Below are 24,174 nucleotides of genomic sequence, written 5' to 3' on the forward strand. Positions count from 1 at the left end.
CGCTTCGATAAACTTGTGTTTCTAAAAAGAAAATATTAACTGTTTTCCACAAATATGGAAATATTTGTATTAAATATATTATAAATATATTAAGTATATAATTTATATGTATATTAAATATATTGACAAATTTTGGCAAAATGAACCATATTTATTATTTATAAACATATCTTATAAAAGGGTGTGTGTATTTAAAGGTAAGATTTATATAAATATATATCTTATAAAAGGTAAGATATATGAATAAAAGTAAGATATAGATAGGTAAACAAAGATATATATGGTACCCATGACATCTTTCTAGATCCACAATAAATTCGCTTCTCTGAGTCACAAGTTTGACTTTGGGGTAGGGCTTTCTATCTGAGTCTCTATCTATCACTATCAGATATAATTGGCTCTTGCTTAACAAGCAGATTACTTGGCCCCAACCACACCTACCAAATTGGAATTCCTGAGGATAAGTCCTGGAAATTTGCATTTCTCATAAGAACCTGGTGATTGTGATATGCACTTAAGTTCAACATCTCAAGATCTTTTCCTTGTCCTTGCTCTGCCATTTGCCTTAAGCAAGTCGTATAACCGTTCCATGTCTTAGGATTTGATGGGAAAGAACTTTGATCTTGGAGACAGACCCACAGCCTGTGGTTGAATCTGCCAATTTCTCATTGTATGCCTTTGAAAAGAGCACACATATGATAAAAAGTCTCCTTTTTATCATATGTAAAATGGAAATATTAATGCCTGTTCAGTTTAACATGCTGGTGTTACGAAGATAAAATTAGATAATAGAAGTGAGGAAAATTTGCAAACTCTAAGAGCTATAAAGATGAAAATGTTTTTCTTTTCTGTAAAATAGAAGATAAAAATTTCACAGGTGTGATGTGAGGGCAAAGGAGATTATTTTTAAAGTATTTTGAATTTTTTCAAAGTTAGGTGTTCGTAAAAGATTATAACTTGGATGATCACTATAATCGTTTTAGGTTGTATTATTTTAAATTGGACAATGGAAATAGTTTATAAAGTGACTCATAATTCTCTAATGAAGAATATTATAAATATCCTTATGTTTCCCTTATAATTATGTTCATAATTATTAACTACATAATAGTAAAAATAAATGGTAGTGGATTTTTTTTTGGTATAATTGCCTGTTACTGGGCTGCAGTTTTAAGCACTGAAATAAAGGACAAGCTATACATTATTGTAATTAATAATAGCCTATGCTGATTGAATGATAAATCCCATTTGCACATTATTCTACCCCCATTACTGCCTGAGCTTGGCTTAGGAATGGAGGATTATGGGTTCATTTATTAGAGTGAGATGCAACCCAGGAACTAATTTTAATGATCTATTGAAGTAAAAAGGATTTCCCTTCTACTGTTCAGGTGAGTAAGCCAGATTAGGTACATATTCCTCTAAATCTATGGTTTATACCAGGAACTGGACTCTTGATTCAAAAAAATGCACTGGAAAGCACAGAAAATAGGAGTTGATATCCTTGCTACCTGAATATCATCACCTGGACTTCTAATTTCTTACCTTTTTTTTCTCAATAATTTTTATATGAAAACATATTAAAATGATATTTTTTACATATTACATTATTAAAATTCATTTTAGTGGTTTCTTTTTATTGTTTATTTTTTATTGAAGTATAGTTAACAACACAATATTATATCAGTTTCAGATGTACATCATCATGATTTGACAATTTTATACATAATGAAATGTTTACTACGTTAACTATGGTCACAATTTGTCACCACACAATATTAATCTGTATTCCCTGTGCTGTACTTTACATCTCCATGAATTTTTCATTTTGTAACTGGAAGTTTGTACCTCTTAATCCCCTTCACCTGTTTCACCCATTACTCACCCCCTCCCCTCTTGCAACCACCAGTTTGTCTCTGTATCTGTGGGTCTGTTTGGGGTTTTGTTTGTTTATTTTTTAGATTCTATATGTTATTTGTCTTTCTCTATCTGACTGATTTCACTTAGCATGATACCTTTTGCTGATACTAATGGTGAAGGATCCCATCACTACAAGTGAATTCAGAGTAAGGAAATCTCACGTCATCTCTCAGAATGCATCTGAGATACTTCTTGTGGTTGGGAAACTAAATGGCATTAGGACATGAAGGTTAATAGCATAGCACTTGTCACTTTTTTCATGCTTAAATTTTTTTTTCTTTCTCTGAATTCTCTTTCCCTTTCTCTTTCCATCCTATTCTTTTTTCTTTCCATTTCCTTTTTATATTCCACTTCCTCCTTTCCATTCTTTATGGTTTCTTTCATTAGGAATTAGGAGACAAATTCTTTTTTTTTTTCTTTTTTCAATAAATACATGCTGATTTATTTATATGGATAAGATGGTTTTCTGGGGATAAACTCAGGAGGAAGTGTGAGCATTTTATTCATTTGTAATGTCCCTACCCTGACAGGCCCGGCAGCAGGTTCTAGGACAAGCTAAAATCATCCCCTATTTAAAAAAAGAAAAAAACGTTACCCCCTGGCAGTCCTGGGGCAGGGGCTAAATTTAAAAAAAAAATTTTCCCCAGTGATTTCTAATTGTTTTTGATACAGACCCTTGGGAAGGAGTTTCCACTGGATTCAGGATGAAGGCATGACTTCTGCGTAGTGTTGGGGAGAAAAGGGTAGGAGTAGGACTCATGCAGCCTGGCCTCTTAGCCCACAGACGCCAAGAGGATGTCTACCGGCAGCTCCTCTGAACTTCTGGCTGTCACCTGCATTGTTACTGTGTCCAAAAGCAGCAGTCGGGAGCGCACCAAGATGTCATGACCTCCCCGGAACACACCAGCCAGGAGCAACGTATGGGTGTTCTTGTTATCTGGCACTTTGTCTGACCTCTCACAAGGGTGCATTCCCAGAAATTTCACGATATTGCCCACAGCCTCTTCAAGTGTCTTGATGGTAGACAAGGTGAATGTTTCCTCCTTCTCGAACTCATCCCCTACCTCATCCCACGCTGCTTCAAAGTTCAGCTTCATGACCTTCTGGATGTGATCAGCGACAGTGACTTCCAGATCTTCCAGCACATATTCATCTTCATAGCCTTCATCATCGGTCTCCCCAGTGGTGGGGTCACAGTCCTTGACAGTGAACTTCATCATGCAGCTGAATGTGCAGGCCACAGCTCTAGGGTCCTCCTTGGGCAGTGCGACCAATGTGTAGCAGGTCCCAGGCTGGTTGTAGGGTAGGCTTCGGGCAGGCACGTAACAGAGCACCTCATAGGCTTCAGTGGGCTCCATCTGCACTGTGACGTTCTCCAAAGTCTGGTCGTTGAGTGTGTTTGTGCAGTCAAACTGGAACACCATGTGGTCAGTGAAGGTGTGTTTGGTGCAGCGGATGACATACTCAGTCTCTGATTCAGTGAGGGCCACAGGCTCAGGAGAGGACTTGAAGAGGGGCCCCAGCCCTTGGAACTCTGGCACTGCTGCCAACTGCTCCTGGAAGATCTCTTGCCGGGTGGCTGCCACTTTCTCGGGCTGATTGGTGGCTGTGATGGGGGTACTTTCTGTTCTCTGTTCTGCCATTGGTGTGGTCGCTAGGGGCACAGACTTGAGGTCAAAAGGTTTTTCTGATGGTTCTAGAGTGTACTGCTGCAGGGCTCTCTCCAGACCAGGGATGGAAACAGTCAGACCATTTAGGATATAGCCCGCATTGAGGGCCTTCTGCTTCTGCTCCAGGACATTGAGATAGAAGGTGGCTCGGTCCCTTACTTCATTGTCATCGTCCATCACACACCTCTTCAGCAACACCAAGATACTGGGTAACATCTCTTCATTCTGGGCTCCAAACTTGGCCAGAGCACTCACAGCACCTGCCCGGACCTCCTCATGCTCCAAGACCACGCGATTATAAATGAAGCGGATGTACTTGGAGGGGTTGTTGGTCTTGGGCCCCTCCTGGCCTAGAAGATGCAGGATGGGGGTGGCCAGCACGGTGAACTCGCAGTCCTCAATGAATTCGCACAGGTGTGACAGCCCGGTCTCCTTGCTCTCCGTGTTCTCCTCAATGATGCTGATGATGCAGTCCACGATGGCCCGCTTGTACTCAAAGCCACCCTCTTCCCGTAGCATGGTGAACAGGAAGTTCATGAGCACAGCGTGTTTGCGAGGATACTTCTGACACAGGGCACTGATGGCCTGGACCACCACCACCTTAAACTCATCTGAGATCTCTGACATGAAGGATGAGATCTGCTTCATGAGGCGGTCTTTTTTTTTTTTTTTAAGATTTTATTTATTTATTTGACAGAGAGAAATCACAAGTAGATGGAGAGGCAGGCAGAGAGAGAGAGAGAGAGGGAAGCAGGCTCCCCGCCGAGCAGAGAGCCCGATGCGGGACTCAATCCCAGGACCCTGAGATCATGACCTGAGCTGAAGGCAGCAGCTTAACCCACTGAGCCACCCAGGTGCCCCAGGAGGAGACAAATTCTTAAATGCATTTTTTAATACAAGCATGCATTCCTTGGCTGAAAAGACATAATGACTTTATTTTACTAAATGACTAGTAGCAAATCCTTTTCAGAGGGAAGAATTTTTAGGAGGTAAAGGGGCATTACAATGTGCTTAGAACTAAGACAACTTCAAAAGAAACACAAACATATTCTTCTAGGTGCCTTTCTTGCAAGAAGAGAATCTTTTTGAAGTTTATCTCTGAGTGACTATGAGGTCTCTCTACCTTAAGAACCCTTGCATTTATATTCTTTGATCCAAATTCTCATTATATTTGCATCACCCCAGGCAGAGGTTCAAATGATATTGTCCATGTTAATTCATCTGATAAAATAATTAGATTGGCTGCCCATTTCTGGTTAATAGTGAAATTTTCCAGTTTCTAATGGAAAACCACCACAGAAACTTGGCGACTCCTTTCAACAAATGAAAGGGAATTTCCTCAATGTTTAACTCATCCCGGGATAACAGAACGAGTAATCAAATATCATAATTCTGCTTGATTCAGCCACCAAACGTAGCTCTATTTTTAGTGTCATATAGCCATGAGACCTGGATCTCCCATCCTGATTTCAGCCAAGAAGATAATTGCTTATCCTCAAGGCTAGGCATGCAATACATTGATTTCCTGTTGGGACCTGTACTCAAAGAGAACATTATCAGTTCTGCCTTCTGCTTCTAATGTAGTGGGTTTTGTTTCTTTGTTTTGTTTATTTTGTTGTAATTTTTGATATAAATAATTCCTCACTCCTTATAATATTTGGGATAACAAGAATCCATGATATAATTTATTTGGAACCTTCTTTAGAGATACCTATAGATTGTGGGGCAGGCAAAAACAACACATGCAAAGTACTGGCATGCTTGCTGGGGCTCACACACTATTTGCTCTGTTCTTATTTAATTTATTACTAATTGCAATTTTCAAGAACATATTCTTCACTGCATATCTGAAATGAAATTAGCTTATCTGAACTCACTCTAAGAGTTTGAAAGAGCTTGTTTTCTGTTGGACAAAAGCTTAAGAATGCTTGAAGGAAAAGGAGGGGGAGAAAATGTCTCCAAATGCTAAATGTCTCCATTTGTAGAAGTTTGAGCTACCTCACTCATCCTTCTAGTGTGCTGTACTCTGACCTAACAAAAAAAAATAAGTAATTTAGTGAAATAGTACTAAACTCCCATGGTTATTAACTATAAATATAATTAATGAATCCATAAGTCTTTCAATAATTATATTTTATAATTATTTTTTATAATTATATTTTATATAATTTATATTTTATATAATTATATTAATTATATTTTATATAATAATTATATTTTATAATTATTTATAATTAGAATTAAAATAACTTTTATTAATTATAAGATTTATAGTCCCTGCAGTTATTGAGTGTTGTTTTATTTTTCTCAGAAACAGCTTGAAACCTCTCATTTATTTTATAAAATGCCAAATTTTGTGGAAGAGTATGAAATTATCATGATTTTCCCTCCCCACCAGAATTTCATGTGTTTCTTAGAAATGAATTTCACTTAAAACTTCATGATTAACACAATTACTTCTGAGTTTCTTGGAAATAATTTAATAATCTCTGCTTAAGAAAAGTGAGATTTTGAGAAATTAAAAAAGTAAAAAATTATTAAATGTATAAAATGGATTTGTTAGTTTACCCCAAAAGGGGTGGAAGAATGAACCATGCACTCAGTGTTTCTAACAGAGGAGGAGAAGAATTATGGAAAACAGTCCTTCCTTATAATTACAGGTGCACAGTTGTTAGAACCCATGACCTGTGGCTATTACAGACCACAATTAGAAGAATGAGAAGTAGATCTGGGAGGTAGACCAGGTGTGTGACCCAAAGTATATTTGTTGAATGGTATGTGCCCAAACTCTTGCAACTCGGAATATTTTTTTTTTTTTAAGATTTTGTTTATTTATTTGACAGAGAGCGAGAGATCACAAGCAGGCAGAGCAGCAGGCAGAGAGAGAAGGGGAAGCAGGCTCCCTGCTGAGCAGAGAGTCTGATCTGATGCGGGGCTCGATCCCAGGACTCTGAGATCATGACCTAAGCCAAAGAAAGAGGCTTAACCCACTGAGCCACCCAGGCGTCCCAGCCTCAAAACATTCTTACTCCTATTGATTAAACTATTATTGGCTGGAAAAATATATGCTTTACAGTGCTTGTACTATTGGCATCTTGGCATTACTAGGAATTGATGGTAGGGACAGAGCAAAGTCTGAGAGAGCTGAGAAAGTGTTTTATGATGGTAAAGATTTTAATAGTTTAGAATGTAGCTGCCATCACAGAATTCTTAAATCAGCACAAAGAAAGAACTCGTTACTCTTTGCCCTCTTCGACATTTGATATTTTAGAAAATGGACAGTACTTAAACTTTACAGTGACAGCAAGGCCTTCTCATGTCTATCATATCCTGTCTACTGACCAACACTCCAGCTGTGTCTGGTGTCACTTTCCACCTTGCTTACTATGTTGCAGATACACTGTTTTTATGTTATATTTTCTATGATCCAGTCTCCTTCCAACTCCTAGCCTCCCATTTGCCCTCAGAGAGAAGTGTTTTCCTTTCCTTCCTTTCTTCTTCTCTTTCTTCTTCTCTTTCTTTCTTTTTTTTCTTTCTTTCTCTTCCTTCCTCCCTCTTTCTTTCTCTCTTTCTTTCTTTCTTCCTTTCTTTCTTTCTTTCTCTTTTGAAATTAGTTTCTTCTCACTTTCAAGCCCTGCCTGACATGCCACTTATTTAGATATGCCCTCCTGCCCACCTCATCTAAATTAGGTTTCCGCGTTTCACCTTCAGATATATCTGCCTCAATATCCCATTTTCATCAAAGATATTTTATTTTTTTAATCTCCTTTTTAAAAAGATTTTTATCTATTTGATAGAGAGAGAGACAGAGAGAGAGAGCGCGCGTGCGCACAGCAGGGGGAGCATCAGGCAGAGGGAGAGGGAGAAGCAGGCTCCCAGCAGAGCAGGGAGCCAGATGTGGGGCTCGATCCCAGGACCCTGGGATCATGACCTGAGTTGAAGGCAGACACCCAACTGACTGAGTCACCCAGGGGCCCCTCATCATTTTCTCATTAAAATAAGAAATTATTTTTATTATTGTATACTTCTTGTTGTCCCTTTCCTCTATTTGAATATAAATTCAATGAGAAACAGAATGGTTTCCATTTCATTCAAGGATGAATTGCCAGTGCATAATAGAAATAGAAGGTATAACTTCTGGTGGGAAAAAGAAAGTTATGATTAGGTTTAACAGCTTTAATGAGAAGAAAGCCAATACAACATTATATTTTTGCACTATTCTGTGACCTTTTCGGAGACCATGACTACCCAAGAAATGTAGTATTAGTGATAAAGTAAACCTTTATTTTCCACATTAGATCAGGAAATAAAATGTGTTTAGGAAGAAAATCAAACTTTGACGAGAGAATATTCTATCTATTGTTGTCTATAATATTGACAACAATAGATAGAATATTCATCTATAATATTGATGAAAATGTAAAAGAATGAAAGTACAACCTCTTTTAGCAAAATTAACTTTGTTAAAAGAACTTTAATTCCGTTGGATTTTTCTGTAATTAATCTGGCATTTTCACTTTTGCTGACAGGGTTTAACTGAGTTAGAGCTGCATATCTTCTAAGAAAGAGTCAAGCACTGTTAAAACAAAAACTGAGGAGAAAGTGATCATAAGTAAGATATTCTTATAAAAGGAGAGGTTATCTGTACAGTTTCTGACTTTGTTTCAAAATTCACTGCTGCATTTTTCTGATGGTATTGTATGGGAAATTTGTTTTGGAAAACAGTGGGCAATTTTAGGGGAAAAAAAGAAAGCAAAGCTGGAAACTTGAGCATTGAAGTTCTACTATTATGACTCTAGAATAAAATTTGCCATTTTTGCTTTCAGATAGTCAAGAAAATATAATTTTGGAGAAAAAAAAAGTCAAATTGGTTGTTTTATACCATGATGATAGAACTATTGTCTTGCTAAACACTTGGCTCTTTAAAATGTACTTTAGTGTTCTTGTGAAAACAGACTAATTCATTAACAACATGTTATACATTTCATCAAAAACAGAACTTTTCAATAAAATACCTCCGCATAATATGGTGTTATTCTTATTAAATTTATTGTTCTGATTCATCAGCCATGAGTTTTAAAAAATGAGAAAAGAAGGTCACAATTAATCTCATGCATAAAATAATTCTCCATAGCTCTAGGGTTTCCATATGTTTTTAAGCTACTGATATTTACATATATCAGAATAATTAACTCTGTACGTGAATTCTTATGACTGTCTAAAAACATTTTGAGGGTGTATACTAGGGTTTCTATTTTCTAAAACTGCCCATGAATCATTTTAATAAGTAAAACAAAGATAAGAACTCTACACTTTAATTCACATCAATTTTCATTTACATCAATGGAATAAATCTTGCTTTCTCTCCAAAGAGATCAACATCATTTCTTCTTAGGCCCTTTCATTTTAAAATTCTTAGCCTGTGCCTGGGTGGCTCAGTGGTTTAAGCCTCTGGCTTCAGCTCAGGTCATGATCTCAGGGTCCTGGGAGCCCCACATCAGGCTCTCTGCTCCGTGGGGAGCCTGCTTTGCCCCACCCTGCCCTGCCTGCCTTTCTGTCTGCTTGTGATCTCTGTCAAATAAATAAATAAAATCTTTAAAAAAAATTCTTAGATTTGTGTGCATATATGTTTGAGTGTGTATATATGTGTATATGTTTAAAAATTACATATGTTCCCATTCAAATGTGGAAACAATGAACAATATAGTTTCCTTATTTTTCCATAAGTAAACTTCAGAAAAACTTAAACTTCGTGAGGGAAAGTAATATATTAGGAGATGAATATTCAGTCAAGCCATAGTTCACACTTACTGTCACGTCTGTTGATCCCATATCAAATGATGTTCCAGGATTCCTCTTCCTACTATAAATCTCCTCTAGGTACAGAGAGATACCTATATCCATGGATTTGGAGAAGAGGTCTCTGGTATGCATGCTCTTCTCTTCATTACTTCAGATAAATTCCAGATGATTCATTAACTCATCTCAACTAGACTCTGAGCCATGGTTTTACAACTTGCTCTACCTACTGCTGAAATACCTTGAGGTTGGTATAATTTATGGTCTGTTCAGAACATGGTGGTTCCCTTTTCCCCATAATGTGGCTCTCTTTTGGTTCTCACTGATTCCTCAAATCTTTTGAGTCTCAGAAATACCTGCCATCCAGGCCCTGGCTTAGACTATTCATGTCAAAGCAACCATCCCAAGGCTACCTATTCCCTCATCAGGGTGGTCCTAGCCTCATGGCAAGCTTGGCTCCCAATTTTGAGCTCTTCCACAGAGGAATACCAGAACTTCTAGATCCTTCTCCCATTGTGTGTAGACCCTACACTATCTCATGTTTATTCTCTTAGGCATACCAAGCCACTCTCTCTCTTTAGCTGCAACTAACCACTACCAAAGGCTGGGGGAACCAACTTCAGAGTGTTTAATAACAGGGTGTTTAATAAAAATAAAGAGGCATTTTCACATGATTTAAAAGCAGGCATCCAAAGCAAAAGAATTTTCTAGGTACCTCTCTTGCAAAAAGAGTTTTCAAAAGATTATCTATAAGTGACTATGAGGCTGCTAAGTAAAATGCACCAGATATATCTCCAATCCTGGCTTCTACCTTGGTCGTACAAAATCTTTAGGAATTTTGAGATTCTGCTGTTAACATAGTCAAGGTGTGAAGATAAGTTTTCCCCATGAGGAAAAACAAGTCTATGTTGAAGTCTTGAAACTATGCAGTGACTGTGTTATTCTGGGCTTAGTCCTGTTTTTACCTGAGGTGGTAAGTTTCATGGCCAAGCCTTCATTGTAGTAATTTAAAAATGTTTAATATTTTTATTTTTTAAAAGATTTTACTTATTTATTTGACAGACAGAGATCACAAGTAGGCAGGGAGGCAGGCAGAGAGAGAGGAGGGAACAGGCTCCCTGCTGAGCAGAGAGCCTGATACAGGGCTTGATCCCAGGACCCCGGGATCATGATCTGAGCCAAAAGCAGAGGCTATAACCCACGGAGCCACCCAGGTGCCCCAAAAATGTTTAATATTTTTAATGCACTGCTTCAACTGTCTTTCATTTTCTAATATTTTAAAGTAGGGTTATATTTTATTGTGTGTGTGTGTTTTGTTTTGTTTTTGCTTTTTTAATGTGAGTTTGCTGATTGAAGGACTGTGTTCTTTATCTTTTATAAACTGTATCCATAGTGCATTGTCTTTAAATTCCAGGTTGTCTTTTTAAAGTGAAATAAGAACTCAAACATATTTGCAAAAATCTCCTTCCCAATTTTTTCCATTTACATTTTTCTGTACATGAGTCAGGGCTTTTTTTTTTTTTTAAACAATTTGTTAAATTGTTAATTTGTTCTTTTCTAAAGAACTGTTCTCTTCCATGCTCATATTCCATTAGTTGTATAAATAATGAAAGAAGTAACAAAAAGTACACCTGGAGAAAAAAAGATTTGGGAAAAAATACAAATTGTTCTTAGTAAGCATGCAAGCTTATCTGGTGGTAGCAGAAATGAGAGACTATTAGACCATAATTTAGTAGCCTTGAGCAGGGCTTGGGTGATGAACATAAATTATGGGCTTTGCAAGGGAAATTGGGATTCTTAGTTAATCCAATGGGTTAGTTAAGTAGAGGCCAGTTAAAAGGGCTCCTGCCATATTTACACATTTTTTATATGGTAGTATCAATCATACATATATTATATGTTTCCTTTTTCCTCTTCACTTAGTTGAATTCAACCACCTACTTGTGGACACGTACCAGTTATTTTTGGGGAATATCAGGATGAGTGGGGACTGGACCCTGAATGCAAAAAGAATCATGCAAAGGGGATCACAAATAGTCATTCATATTTTCCACCAAGTGCAAAAACTAATAATAAATGGTTTTACCTATTAGAAATAGGCCCCCATGTGAATTATTTTTATGTTAGCTTTTCTTCCAGTATTTTATGTAATGTTTTACTGTATAATTTAGAGAAAGTGTTAAAGACATAAGAGCAACTGAAAGTGTGTGCCCTCATCACTAATTGCTAGTCTACATTAGTTACAACTCTTTTAAATGTTCTTCACTCAAGTGTGAGGAGGGTTAAATTTAAATCTTTCTCAATCTCCTGAGATTTCTGAGTCAACTCTCTATCTCTGAAAAAAATTGAACAGGATAGCATCTAGTTCTTTAGCAGATGGCTTTTAACTTATAAATGTCTATAGGTCATTTGCCTCACTCAAAACTCCACTCCATGACTGGACACCATTATTTGGCCTTCCAGTACTTCTGAGCAATATTTGGCCAATTTTTTTTTTCTGATTTTCCTTCACCTTTTTGAAGTTTGTAGTAAACACAAAATGGAATAATTATTTGATGGTTAACATAGTGCATTTTTTTTAAGTCTTTGCAATTAGATTCAGTTTTGTTACATTTCAAAATTAGGGAAGTATTTTATCATTACTTTTTTTTTTTTTGAAGATTTTTATTTTCCTTAGAGAAAGAGAGAATGTGAGTGGGTGGTGGAAGAGAGATGGAAAGAGTCTCAAGCAGAGTCCTTCCTGAGTGTAGGGCTTGACTCAGGGCTCAATCTCAGGATCCCAAGATCCTGAACTGAGCCTAAGGCAAACCCTAAACTGACTGAGCCACCCAGATGCCCCAAGAGAATATAAGACTTTAAAGGAAATGTAATTCAACTTTGTTAGCCTCATTTTTCTGCTTATACCTAGCATTTTTTATTTATCTTAATAAAATTGCCTGACATATACTTGGCACTTAGAAAAGTTTGTTAAATGAATCTAACTGAAGTAACATAATTGCTTATGTAAGATTTCTCTTGTTTTAAGTGGTGTTTTTAATAAGATGTTTTCCATTTTTAAAGAAAGATAATAGAGAATTTTAGAAACAAAAAAGTAATGCTAATAGGAACCATAGCAATTATCAGTCCATCTTTTCCAATTTTCAGATGAAACGGACAGCCAAAGAAATTAAGTGATTTAACGAATGGCAAGTTAAACTGACTTCACATTTTTAAGATGTATTACTAAACCATGTGGTTTATTTAGTTAACAATTTTGATTCAACCAAGTTGTATGAAGTATGTGTAATGATGAAAGCACTGTAATTGAAGTGCTGAGCTTTAAAAATTAAAAAAAATTAAAAAAGGAATGAAACACAACATTCCTACCCACAAAGAGTTCACAAACTCTGGACTATTATTTGGGAACTACTGAGATTTTATTTTCCAACTCAGAACTGGAATCTGGGCTAGAGATATGGATTTGAGAATTACTGACAACCAGTTGTTATAACTAAATGCATGTGGTAAATGAGATCACACAAGAAAATAAAATAAAACAAAAGAAATAGTTGAACTAAGGGTGGAGTCCTAGTGGTGACTTGTTTATAAGATGAAAGAGTCAAGGGGAAAAAAAAAGAAACACTTAAGAGGAGGAAAATCAGAAGATAATAATAGTTCTTTGAAAATGAAGGGACTTAGAAAATTAAGGAGTGAGTGATGGGTTCTGTTATGTACTTTGCAGAAAAGCCAATCATGATGGAGACTTAAAAGACAACATTGAAATAAAAAATTCAGAATCCTCAAGGATTCTTGCAAAAGTGCTTTTGCTACTAAGGGAGTAGTATGTTAAGGGGCACAATCCAGATTGCAAAGAATTTTGAAAGGAAGAGATGGACAGGAACATAAAAGTCAAAGATTAACATTTTCCAGAATTTGTTCTGCTAGTTGCCTCATAGGTTTTAATAGCCATTGCTTGAAAAATATAAGAAGTTTGGGGCAGAGTTCAATTGTGAAATATCTTTGGGAAACAATTTAAAAACTTAATTTTGCTGTAGAACTTCTCAGAAAATTTATTTGGCAATGGGAATGGATCCACAAAAGGGTATATTTGGTCATCTACTTTTTTAAATAAAGAAGAAAATATTAACACTTTTTGAGATTAATATTCTACATTAGTCATCTGGGAAATTTTGTTTTGTAATAAAAAGAAGAAACCAAAATGTTTAACATTAATCGAGAGAGAAGGGAAAGAAAGAACAAGATTTAGAAAAGAACTTTTCCCCAGTTTTATTGAGATATAATTATGTAACAGTTAAGGTATACAGTGTTGATTTGATACATTTATATATTGCAAAATGATGACTACCATAGGGTTGGCTGACACTTCCCTCATTTCACATAATTACCATTTCTTTTTTGTGATGAGGACATTCAAATATATTAAACAGTTTTATTAACTATAATCACCATACAGTACATTAGATCCCCAGAACTTTTACATCTTAAAACCAGAAGTTTGTACTCTGGTCATAATTTCCCCTTTCTCCCCAACCCTCCTGCCTCTGGTAACCACCATTCTAGTTTCTCTTTCTACAAGTTATTTGTTTGTTTGTTTGTTAGATTCCATATATAAATGAGATAATACAATATTTTTCTTTCTGTGTCTGACTTAGTGCACTTAGCATTATGCTCTTAAAGTCTATCCATATTGTCACAAATTGCAGGATGTCCTTCTTTCTCATGACTGAATAATATTTTTGTTTGTATCCATCCTATATCTTCTTTATCTGTTCATCTATTGAAGGACACTTATGCTGTTCTCATGTCTTGGCTACTGTGAATAATGCTACATTGAACATGAGATTGTTGACATCTCTTCAAGATCCTGTTTTCATTTCCTTTGCATATATACCCAGAAGTAGGATTGTTGGATCATGTGGTAGCTCTATTTTTAACTTTTTGAGGAAACTTCATACATTTTCAATAGCAGCTGCACCAGTTTATCTTCCCGTCAACAGTGCACAAGTATTCCCTTTTCTCCACATCCTCTCCAACACTTGTAAACCCTTGGCTTTTGATAACCATTCTCATGTGCAAGGTGATGTCTTGTGTTTTGATTTGCATTTCCCTGATGATTTGTGATGATGAGTGCATTTTCATGTGCCGATTGGCCATCTGTAGGTGTTCTTCAGAAAAATATAGGAAGATTGACATCATATAAAGCACTTTTACTGACTACAAGAGTATAGAAATAGAAATCAATTATAAAGAGAAAACTGAAAATCCACAAATATTTGGAGATTAAACAACATGCTACAGAACAACCAGTGGAGCAAAGAAGATACAAAAGGGAAACAAAAAAAATCTTCAGACATATGAAGTTACAACATATCAAAACCTATGGAATACAGCAAAATGCAACATATTAAAACTTGTAGTACACAGTTCTAAGAAAGATGTTTATACAGTGGTAAACACCTACAATGAGCAAAAGGAAAGATCTCACATAAGTAACCTGACTTTACTCCTCAAGGCACTAGTAAAAGAAGAACAAACTATTGTCAAAGTTAAAAGAAGAAAAGAAATAATAAAGATTGGAGCAGAAAGAAATGAAGAAGAGTCTAAAGAGACGGTAGAAATGATCCATGAAACCAATTGCTTGTATTGTGAAAAGAAAACAAAATACATAAACCCTTAGCTAGACTTATGAAGAAAGAGAGAGGATTCAAACAAACTTATAAATGAAAGAGGAGACGTGACAACTGATACCATACAAATACAAAGAACATGAAAAGCTACTGAGAATAATTATACATCAATGAATTGGGATGGACTAGAAAAGATGGATAAATTCTTAGTAAGTGCCTTTGCTTGCTATATATCCCTGCTCATTTTCTGGCCCTCCCAAACCTTATTTTCAAATTTTAGTTTAAACACTGTTAGAAGAATCCTGTTAACAACAAAAAGATTGTTTTTTAGGGTGCCTGGGTGGCTCACTTGTTAAGCATCTACATTCAGCTCAGGTCATGATCCCAGGGTCCTAGGATGGATGGATGCCCCCCACATGTCACCTGGCTTCGAGGCGAGATTTGAGAGTTGTCTGGGTTCTTGAACCCTTCTCGCCCTGCTCCCTCGGGATGACCGCTGGCCATCACCGGCGCGTTGAGGGGGCGCGGGGACCTGGGCCTGCGGGAGGAGCGGTGTCCCGAGTGGGGTCTCAGGGAGGGAGCAGGAGGGGAGCGCAGCAGGCGCTGGGCGGGCTGCGTGCCTGTGGGCACCCGGCAGTGCAGAGCGCACATTGGGCTCCCTGCTCAGTGGGAAGCCTGCTTCTCCCTCTCTCTCTGCTGCTCCCCTCTTTGTATTCCCTCTCTCACTGTGTCTCTCTCTGTCAAATAAATAAATAAAATCTTTTTAAAAATATTGTTTTGTACTTTTTTCCTTTTTTCAAAAAATTAAAAGTATTTTTCTGTTTATGAGGCTCCCCCCCACCCCCGCCCAAGCAAGTGGATGCTCTAGGGAGTGACCTTCCATCACTTGTCTTTGTCTCAGGAACATGGTTTGCTCTGTGGTTTGGCATTTTAGACCTGTCCTTTTTCGGCAAGTCTTGAAAGAGCTATCTTTTCACATTATTTGACAGAAGTAAAATGGTACCCTCACCTAAAATGTCACCTGCACAGATTGGCGTTATGCTTGGAAATACAAGTATCAGAATAATTCCCAAAGAGATCTCTCTGTGTTTATTTCCAAAATGTTTCTACATGTTGTTATCTAAAAGGATAGATATTGGTTATTTTATTAGGTCAAACTTTAATCCCTGATAGAGAGCAAAGAATTATAAAAATCGGGCCTAGGACAGATAAATTTTCCTTTAGTCATTAAACATTAGTGCTGGAAAGGAAAATAGAGTTAATTGAATTCTGTGGTTAGTAAAATGAATTTAGAAAAATCCACATTCTGGTACCATTGTCGAGAAAAGAGGTGAGCTAAATTAGCAAGGTTCCTGGTTCCTCAGTTTTCTTCCCCAGTGGCATTTCTTTGAGTTTCTTTTTACACTGTGGTCTTCTTTATTAGATGAAAAAACATTTGAAATCAATGATCTAAATATTTTATATTGAAAAGGTGGAAAATTAGTTTCTAAGGGATTAAATGATTTTTCCCACATCATAACTCTAATAAAAGACATAATTGAAACTAAGACCATGGTTTCTTGAGTTTAAGTGCATTGTGTTTTTTATTTCACTTTTTTATTAAAGATCTAAGAACCCAATTGTAATGTCATGATATATTGGACATGATGTCTTGAAAAAGAAAAAAAAATGGAAAGAATATAGGAAAAAAATTACAAAGAAGATTGAAATTCTTTCTCCATCTGTTTGAATTCATTATAGATATTGAAAGTGATAAAAAATTTAAATAATAGAATTTTGTCCATAACCCATGGCCTATTAATCCAGATTAGGATTTATCAACCTCAGCACTACTGAATTTTATTTTATTTTTTCCCCTGTGCATTATAGGATGTTTAGCAGCATCCCTGGCCTCAACCAACTAGATTTGTGAAGCGTTCTCTCAATCACGACAATGGAAAATATCTCCAGACAATGCCAAACATCCACTGGGGGGCAATATCACCTACAGGTAAGAACCACTGATCCAGAGTATCTAATTCAGAATTGAGAGAACTAATTGAAGATATGCTACCATATGTTAGTTATTGTGTGTGTACATGTGTTCCAAGATTTTAAGCAGCACAGTCAGATATTTTCAAAATTCTAGGGAAAATATTTGGGACAATAAGAAGTGAGGTAGGTGTGGAAGTCAAGGCTTAATGTATAGAAATGAAGTGGGATGCATGTGAGTTGATTATATGCCTAGCAGGTATGGTGAGTCAACAAAAATATTTGATATTATAATTTAATAGAACTCAGTTACCACGAACACTTGTGTGACCCCTTGGCAAAGCAATTAAACTTGAGAACACGGTGATGGTGACAGAATTTCTTTAAGCTTGTCATTTTGATGCATGCATGTGTTTCAGAGTGGAAAATGGAAAAAGTCATGAAGAAAGGGCTGTCTTGAGGAATGAACTATGATATTCTATGTAGCTTCTGTCTTGAACTTACTCCTTTGCTACCTAAAAACAAGAAGATCTGTAAATTAGCTTCCCATTATTACAATAAAAAGGAGTTATATGTTGGTTTCTCCTCTTCCACCATCCTCTCCTCCTCCTCCTCTTTGTATTTAGTGAGCAACTATTATTTACAGCGTGGATTGCTTTTCTTTTGCCCACATAGTTCTAGTGAGTCTTTCAACCCCTGGATGATCACTTCCTGGTGCAAAGCATGACTCAGTTTTGCCCAATATTATTACTTTCAGATATTTTTTGTGTTTGTTTTATAGGCATTGGCATAGAGATCTCTTTATTACTTTTAGATTTTGACCTTTAATGATCCTATAAAGGTGGTAATCTGTGATTGTCTTATCTGCCAATGAATGCAAGGAGCCTGGACGCAACAGGAGAGAATAAAACCAACAGTCAAAGAGACACAAAGCCAAACAAGCCTGAAAGACAAACAGCCCCAAGACGTTTTTAAGTACCTGGATCCAGCCATATCTGAAGTTCATTTTTCCCTTTGGACATCCAACAGTATGACTCAACAAAATTATCTCTTTGTTTCATCTAGTTTGTGTTAGGTTTCCATCATTTACAGTTGAAAACGTTCTGCTCGGTATAGGGAATATTCCCAGTGAGCAAATGTGGGCAAGGCGTTGCAAATACAGAGACATAGAGTGGCAGCTAAAGAAGTAAAAGATCAACCGGATAACAGCAAAGGGTAGAAAACCCCTTGAACTTTAATGCAGTGAATAATAAAAAAAGTAGTGAGTATATGGCTTACCTTGCAAGCCTGTTCCTCAAGGACAAGCAAGCATCAGAGAAAAATGACCTCATAACAGATTGAAATAGAGACGATAATGGAGGAGAAAAATGTCCAGAATCAAACCAGTGACTTTGTCCTTCTATTCACCTACTCTTTGCAAATTCTAATGATGGAGGACAAAGAGTTCAACTCTCCTGTGTAAGAGTTGTAACATTTATTTATTCAACCCATTTCCAAATCAACAACCAAGAGGGAGGGATTCTAACTTGATAAAGATTGAGTCTTTGCAGTCTTTATAAAATATTTTAGCCTAGGGAGAAAAGAAAATTCAAGAAATCATGTACAGCATGTTAGCTACCGTGGTGTAGGCAAGCACAGAATGTAATGGGAAATTCACTCTTTTGTTGTGGTTTCTTCAGCTGTAAGTGACAGAAAATAATTCAAACGAAACTTAAGTAGGAAAAAACTCTTGTGTGGACATGCAATTCAGGTACAGCTGAATTCAGGATTTCAAACCAGAACTGTCTTCTCTCTGCCTCTTAGTTTTGTTTACTTGTGTATTGACTTTACCCTCAGGAAATGTCTTTTCATGTGTGGAAAGGACCATTGGTAGCTCTGGGTTAACATCATTAGAGGTCATGAATCCAAAGGTAAAAGTTACCTCTCTTTTCCAAAGGATACAGAGTGACTCTGCTTCAGTCTAAGACCTGTTTCTGGACCAATCCCTGTATCTAAGTGAATGTGTGGCAGCCTTGTCCATGTTCTGCTTCTGCAGTTGGTTGCTCGGGCCATGAGACTAACAGATATTCCAAGATAAGGAGAAGTTTGAGAGAGAGTGTTATCTGAAGAAAAAAGAAGCTGTATAGTCAAGATCATTTTTTTAATGTTATCATGTTAATTAACATTGTTATTGTAGATGTGCTTCAGTCTCCTAACCCATCTTGGGTGGGACCTGGGAATTGTTAGGTGACATCTGAACTAACTGTTTAGAAGTATAGTATTTATATGACCACCACTGAGTTGGGCTGAAAAACAAGAGGATGTATTAGTATAGAGGATTCAGTATAATTAGATAGGCAAGTTTTGGCAAAATTCACTAATGTCTACATATGCACAAATATTATCTATCATTTAATGAGTATTGATCATGTGCTAGGAATTTACTGAGTAAGCTCTTTAATTTGATCATCTCATTCAGTTCTCCCAAATTTTATAAGGTAAATATTATTCTCGTTCTCAAATTGCAAATGATGTTCAGTAAGTTTAAGCGACTTACCCAACTAGTAAGTGATAGAGAATGTAGTAAATTTACCCAACAAGTAAGTGATAGAGAATGGATTGAAACATGGGAAGCATGAAATAAGAATTTGAATATTTAATATTCATTTAATATGACTTTGTATTTAGGGTGACCATATATCTTAGGCCTCTTATCTTCATGTAACTATTAATAGCCTCTCTTCTACTAAATAATAATAATAATAATAATGTCCACATTTGGACAGTAAGTTATACAATCACCGTTAATTCTGCTTCCCTCATTAGTATATATGAACTCTCACATATTTTATATATATATGCCTTTCATTCAAAATTATTTTGGCAAGACTTTTAGGAGAAGAGCTTCAGATCTGCAGAGAAGTTGCAATGTTAGTACAGAGCTCTGATGAACTCCATACCCAGTTTCCCCTATTATTAGCATCGTACATTATTTGTTGCAACTAATGACCAGTAGTGACATATTTTTATTAACTAAAGTCCATGCTTAATTCATTTTTTTCTTTACTGTATGTCTTTTGTTGTGTTATTGTTGTTACAAAATCCCATCCAGGATGCTGCATTATATTTAGTCATCATGTCTCCTTAGGGTCCTCTTAATTTTGACAGTTTCTCAAGCTGTTCTTGTTTTTTGTTTTTGTTTGTTTGTTTTGTTTTGTTTTGTTGCTTTTGTTTTTTTTTTAACAAAGAGGGAGGTAAACTATAACAGACTCTTTTTTTTTTTAAATTTTATTTATTTATTTGACAGAGAGATAGAGTACAAGCAAGCAGAGAAGCAGGCAGAGGGAGAGGAGGGGAAGCAGGCTCCCCGATGAGCAGAGAGCCCGATGTGGGGCTCGATCCCAGGATCCTGGGATCATGACCCGAGCCGAAGGCATGTTTTGTTTTGTTTTAAAGATATATTTATTTGAGAGAGAGAGAGAGAGAGAGAGAGAATGGTGGGGAGGGGCAGAGGGAGAGAGAATCTTTAGCAGACTGTCCGCTGAGCTTAGAGTCTGGTGTGGGGCTCTGTCTCATGAACCTGAGATCATAATCAGACTCAAAATTAAGAGTCAGATGGTTAGCCATCTGAGCCACCCAGGCACCTCTGAGAGAGTGAAAGAGAACATGAAAGGCAGAGGTCAGAGGGAGAAGCAGACTCCCTGAGTAGCTGGCAGCCCAATCCAGGGACTCTGGGATCATGACCTAAGCCACCCAGGCACCCTGTCCTTGTTGTTGATGACACTGAAATTTTTGGAAAGTACTGCTGAGATGTTTTGTAGACTGTTTCATAATTGGGATTTTTTTGATGTTTTTCTCACTATTAGAATGGGACTGTGGATTTGGGGGAAAAAAACCCACAGAGGTTAAATACCAATTTTATTACATCAAATCAAGGGTAAATACCATCCACACGGCTTACCACTGTTGATATTAACCTGGATTACCTGGCTGAAGTGCTGTTGGACATGTTTTTCCACTGTAAAGTTACTCTTTTGAAATGATTATTAAGCTTTTCAATGTATATTTACATGGAGAAAATACACTCATCTTAAGTGTATGAATCCATTACCTTTGATAGATATATGAACCCATGTAACTACTATCACAATTGAGGTTTAGAACACTCTAAAATTGTTTTAACTTCTGTTAATTCAAGAATTCTTTCAGTTATAATCGAGTCAAAAATATTCCAACTGTAGCAGACATATTACACAATTTTGAATTGCTCTGAAAACAAATAGCTGGATTGTTAACTATATTTGATTCTACTTTTTAAGACTGGCTATCTCTCCACATACCTTTTCTGAATGGAATAATTAGGACATGCAGGATTTACCATCCCATGGGCTTAAAACCTTGTCCCATTGTAGAAACATGAGCATGAACACATCTCCTAAGAAAATGAGATTAAAAATAAAATCACAAGGAACCAATGGTTTCCTTCATAACTGCTGAGTATGTGACAAGATGTGAAGAAGTCTGATACGACTTTGACAAATCTAGCATAGAGAAGACTATTTTGGATCAAATCATGGGATACCACTTCCTGAAGAGCAAGGATGTCAAGCAAGAGAATCTAATGGTATTTTATATTAAAATAATTTCTAAGAGTGTACCTGAAGTAGGAGTAAGGCTTTATCAGTGTCTTCTAAAATCACTTTTGTCAATGACTTTTTGAAAGTATGTGTTACAACATTAACCACTGTACAATTTATGGGAAAATAATTTTTTATAAGAAGCAACACAAATATAAAAGTTCATGAGGAGATATTATGCAAGTTTATATTTTATCAATAATTATAAAAATCATGGCATATAATTAAACTGAAAGAAATCTTAAAATTCAGAAAGTAAAAAAATATCTCTTGAGGTTATACATGCTAAAAATAGATATGAGAAGAGCTGCATAATTTGCCCAGATCATAGGATTTTTTTAATCTTTTATATAAACTTTATCGATGTATAATTGAAATAAACAAAAATGCATGCATATTTAATATATTGGTTAATGAGTTTATAAACATATCAACTAAGTATGATTTTATATAAGAAACATCACTGCAATCAAGATATAGACCGTTTCCATCACCCTGGAAATATCCCTTATTCCCTTATGTTTTCAATTCAGTCCCTGTTCCAAGGCCCAGGCTGATCTGCTATCACTTTTTGTTAATTTTGACTCTACTAGAATTTCATATAAAAGGTGTCATATAGAATGCACTCCTTTTTTAGTCTTTCTTTTTTAACTTGGTATAATATTTTAAAGATTTATTTGGGATATGTGTATCAGTGGTTTCTTTATTTCTATAGCCAAATAGATTCCATTATATGGAAACTCCATAGTATATTTATCCTTTAAATGGTCATTTGAATTGTTTCCATCTTATAATTATTTTGGATAACACCAACATAAACATAAATCTCTGTAGACATACATTTTTTATTTTCTTGGGTAAAAGTGGAAATGTGGGGGATGCATGTTGAACTTTATAAGAAACTGAGAAAGTTTTCTAAAGTAGTTGTACCATTTAACATTTTGGCTACCAGTGGATGTAATTACTACTTCTTCTGTGTTTTTGCTAATTCAAATGTCTAGTCTTTTTAAATTTTAATTTAAATTTAATTTCAAATTTTTTAATTTTAGCTATTTTAATAGGTAGTAGGATCATTTGTTGATTAAATTCACCAGGGAAAAAATCTTGAATTTTCATTGTGTAGAAGAATTTTTACATATTATTTTATTAATCTTAATAAATAGATTTATTGAGGGAGCCTCAAACTCTTTCTCATGTACTCCCTCCCTTTTAAACTTGCTACATATTCTCTACTGGCGACTCCTCATTTTGCAAGACCCCCATGCAACCCCTAAAGGCTCAGTAAAACACAAATGAAAATACAGAATGGAAAGTTTAATACACTATGGTTGATACTATTTAAAAGAAGAAGCAGTAGGGGTGCCTGGATGGTGTAGTTGGTTGAACATCCAGCTCTGGCTCAAGTTATGATCTCAGGATCCTGGTATCGAGGCCCACATCAGGCTCTGAACTCCACAGAGTCTGTTTTAGAATCTCTCTCCCTGTCCCTCTGCCCCTCTTGCTCATGCTCTCTCTCTCTAAAATAAATAAATAAATCTTTAAAAAAGAAAAGAAAAGAAGCAGCAGAAGCATAGCAAATCAGTGTGTAACAACTTTACCACACACAACCATGGAAAAATTTAATTATAAAATTCACCAATTTTAACTATATGACTTGATCATTTTTAGTAACTTTATTATCAAAATAAATGGGCAACTATCAACATAAATCAGTTTTAGAACATTTTCATTCCTCCTGATAAGATCCTTTATATGCATTTCAAGTTAATCTCCATTCCTACCACTGCCCCAGGCAATCACATGAAGGTTTTAATCCTAAAGGAAATTTGAAAGACAAGCCTTTTCATTTGTTCCTTCTTTTTGAGTCAGTTTAATTGTTTATTAAAATGCATTTGTCCATTAAATTAACAATTATTTAATATTAATTTTTCAGTACATTTTCTTATTCTTTTCATGAGTCTAGGATCTAGAGTGATTTTTTCTTTCTTTCTTTCTTCTTTTTTTTTTTTTTAAGATTTTATTTATTTGTCAGAGAGAGAGAGAGTGAGTGTGCAAGCAGGAGGAACCATAGGAAGAGGGAGAAGCAGGCTCCCAAGGAGCCCAGTGCAGGCCTAGATCCCAGGACCTGAGCTAAAGGCAGTTGCCTAACTGGCTGAGTCACCCAGGTGCTGCCCCCTGCCTGCCCCTGTTTTTGTTTTTGTTTTTGTTTTTTGGTTTGTTTTGTTTTGGGCTTTTTAGAGTGATCTTTTTCATTTTATATTAGTCATTTCTTTATTTTTTCTTTTCTTTTTTTTTTTTTTTAATATTTTATTTATTTATTTGACAGAGACCTAGAGAGAGAGCACAAGTAAGCAGAGTGGCAGAAAGAGGGGGAGAGAGAGAAGCAGGCCCTCTGCTGAGCAAGGGCTTGAAAACCCTGGAATCATGATCCAAGCCGAAGGCAGCTGCTTAACCAACTGAGCCATCCAGGCACCCCTCTTTTTTCTCTTTTCTTTTTTTTTTTTTTTTTCATTTTTTTCTTTTGGAGTGGGGAGCAGTACCCACTTAGACACTGAGTTTTTCTGATCTTTA

The 24,174-nt window shown here is 36.2% G+C and overlaps 1 protein-coding gene across 1 annotated transcript; it reads right to left on the bottom strand.

The window, feature by feature from the left end:
• Positions 1 to 2,337: 2,337 nt before the first annotated feature.
• Positions 2,338 to 4,241, bottom strand: LOC101683102 (coatomer subunit gamma-1-like). The gene has a single exon (XM_004738689.2). The coding sequence runs from the start codon at positions 4,236 to 4,238 to the stop codon at positions 2,694 to 2,696; it is 1,545 nt and encodes a 514-aa protein (XP_004738746.2). The 5' UTR covers positions 4,239 to 4,241; the 3' UTR covers positions 2,338 to 2,693.
• Positions 4,242 to 24,174: the final 19,933 nt, after the last annotated feature.

This window comes from Mustela putorius, unplaced genomic scaffold (assembly GCF_011764305.1).
Source record: "Mustela putorius furo isolate JIRA1106 unplaced genomic scaffold, ASM1176430v1.1 tig00003850_pilon_pilon_pilon, whole genome shotgun sequence".
NCBI lineage: Eukaryota > Metazoa > Chordata > Mammalia > Carnivora > Mustelidae > Mustela > Mustela putorius.

What these genes read in the sequence shown, in the direction of transcription:
- LOC101683102 (XM_004738689.2), bottom strand. Translation starts at nt 4,238, where the DNA reads ATGAAGCAGATCTCATCCTTCATGTCAGAGATCTCAGATGAGTTTAAG.